The 1,959-nt window shown below is 62.0% G+C and overlaps 1 protein-coding gene across 1 annotated transcript in view; it reads left to right on the top strand.

The window, feature by feature from the left end:
- The first annotated feature begins 729 nt into the window (after positions 1 to 729).
- Positions 730 to 1,959, top strand: part of RIPPLY3 (ripply transcriptional repressor 3) — an 11,520-nt gene continuing 10,290 nt past the window's right edge. Inside the window, exons 1-2 of the mRNA XM_040621679.1 lie at positions 730 to 841; positions 1,745 to 1,811. Of these exons, the coding sequence (XP_040477613.1) occupies positions 738 to 841; positions 1,745 to 1,811 (171 nt within the window). The 5' untranslated portion in view covers positions 730 to 737. The remainder of the gene's footprint in view (positions 842 to 1,744; positions 1,812 to 1,959) is intronic.

Below are 1,959 nucleotides of genomic sequence, written 5' to 3'. Positions count from 1 at the left end.
TCCATTCTACCCGGTTCGCGCAGCGCCGTCGGGGCGTCCCGGGTGCCAGCGCTCCGGCACCGCAGACAGGGCAGGACCCCGAGGGTCCCGAGACATCCGTAACCGCGCCCCAAAACCACGCGGCCGCTTAAAAGGGATGGACGTGAGATCCTCCGGGCATCTGGGCACCTAGACGCTCCCGCAGGAACCAGAACCCCTAGGGCCGCGGGGAGTCCCAGAGGGTCGGGAAGAAGCCAGGGACCCCGCACCCGGCGGGGGAGGCCCCTGGGCAAGCGCCCCGCCACCCCCGACCCCAGAGGGAGAGTGTCCTACAGAAACACCCCCCGCCCCCCACGTGTGCTCCCCCCGGCCTTCCCCGACTCACTTCCCGCCGCCCATTCCCCAAGCTTCCTCGCCCCCGCCCCGGGCCACCCTCCCTGGGTTTCCTTTGTCTCCTCCACACCCTCGCCCTGAGCTTCCTGAGTCCTTTCCACGGATATTTCCCCCCTTCCCCATCTCACCCCCCGCGCGGCGCCCCTTCTGGAGCTTTTCTCGTCCCCTCCCCCTCTCCGGCTTCCCCGTCCCTTCCCAGAGCCGCTCCTGCGCCCTCCCCGCCCCCTCCTCGGTTTCCCTTGTCCCCTCCCGCCCCGCCCCCCGTTTTTAAACCTGGCGCCGAGCGCACTGGTAGGTGAGCGCCCTCGCCCGAGCGGCTAGAGGCGCGGCCGTGTCGCTGGCGCCGCTGGAGAGGTGGCGCAGCCATGAGACCCGAGGCGGCGGCCGGAGCCCGGGAGGCGCGGGGGCGCGTCTGTCACTGCCCGGCGGACGGTCCCCGGAGGCCACCGCCGCCGAGCGGGCCCGAGAGGTGAGGGTGTCCCCGCGGCTCCCTGGACGCGTCGAGAGGCGCGCTGCGCGTCGGTGCGGCGAGCGCAGAGCGGGATGCTCCAGCGCCGCGGAGCCCCCCCGAACCCGGGCTGAGCCCCGGAACCCGACGGCGACGCCGCGCAAGTTCCTTAGCCTTAGACGGGGACGCACAGCCCTCTCCATTTACCGCGCACAGTGCCGAAGTGTGGAGGCCCAGGAGGGGCCCCACGAGCAAGTGGGCCAACGCTTCCATTCATAGACCTGAAATTCGCTGGGCTGGGAACGTTGAAGTCTCGGAGCCTCTCACCTAGCCTTACAGGGGATCCCTTCACGTTGAGTGTCACACTCTTGATGACAGTCTTTGTTTGCCCTGCGCTTGGGGCTCAGCCCTTTCAAGGTAGTACAGTTAAAGGCAAATTAGTCGGGGAGGTTGGAAGGGGCTAGGTGACTAAGCAGCCAGAGAGGAGAAACCCATTCCCCCCTTTTGCATCGTAGAATCCTGTGGAATCATCTCTGCAGGGTCAAGATCCTTCAACAGCAGAGGGGATGTGGTTGAATTTAATAAGCAACATAGTAGCCAGCTACATTGGGGAATCAGTTGAAGAATTCAGTCAGACTGGGAGAGAAATCTCTCAACTAATGTGTCCCCTGATAATTGCATCAGATTTGGGACTTCTCAAAGCCCAGTGAAGGCAGAGAACTGAGAGTGTGGCAGGAGAACAAAAAACCCGCAAGTGAGATCAGTTTATCCGCAGACCAAGAGAGAATTTGAGAGAACTTTCTGCGGTATCCAGTGACTCTTTCTTAGTCAAACATTGGAATTGATAAGAATGATAACTCTTATGATAGAATTTAAAAGACAGCAGAAAATTCTGGGGTTCATCTCTGGTCCCTGCCTTTCCAGCCCCACACCGTGGAGACCTTGGATCCTCACACCCCAGGAAGCTGAGCTGACCAGAACTGGAAGGCAGGTAAGGTTAAGGTGGGCATTGTGGTATCAAAGGGTTCAGCCAGAAAGTGGCACACCTCGAAAGTGACCATGAAAGGCCTCCTCGGCCTGTCCCTCTCTTGGTCCTCTAATGCAGAAGTGCCTGTGGGGCTGGGAGAGGGAGTCTGGGT

The sequence above is a fragment of the Ursus maritimus genome, unplaced genomic scaffold, assembly GCF_017311325.1.
Source record: "Ursus maritimus isolate PB19 unplaced genomic scaffold, ASM1731132v1 scaffold_4, whole genome shotgun sequence".
In the NCBI taxonomy this organism is placed as follows: Eukaryota; Metazoa; Chordata; class Mammalia; order Carnivora; family Ursidae; genus Ursus; species Ursus maritimus.
Note: the sequence above shows the minus strand (reverse complement) of the source record. Positions and strands in the feature narration are given on the sequence as shown.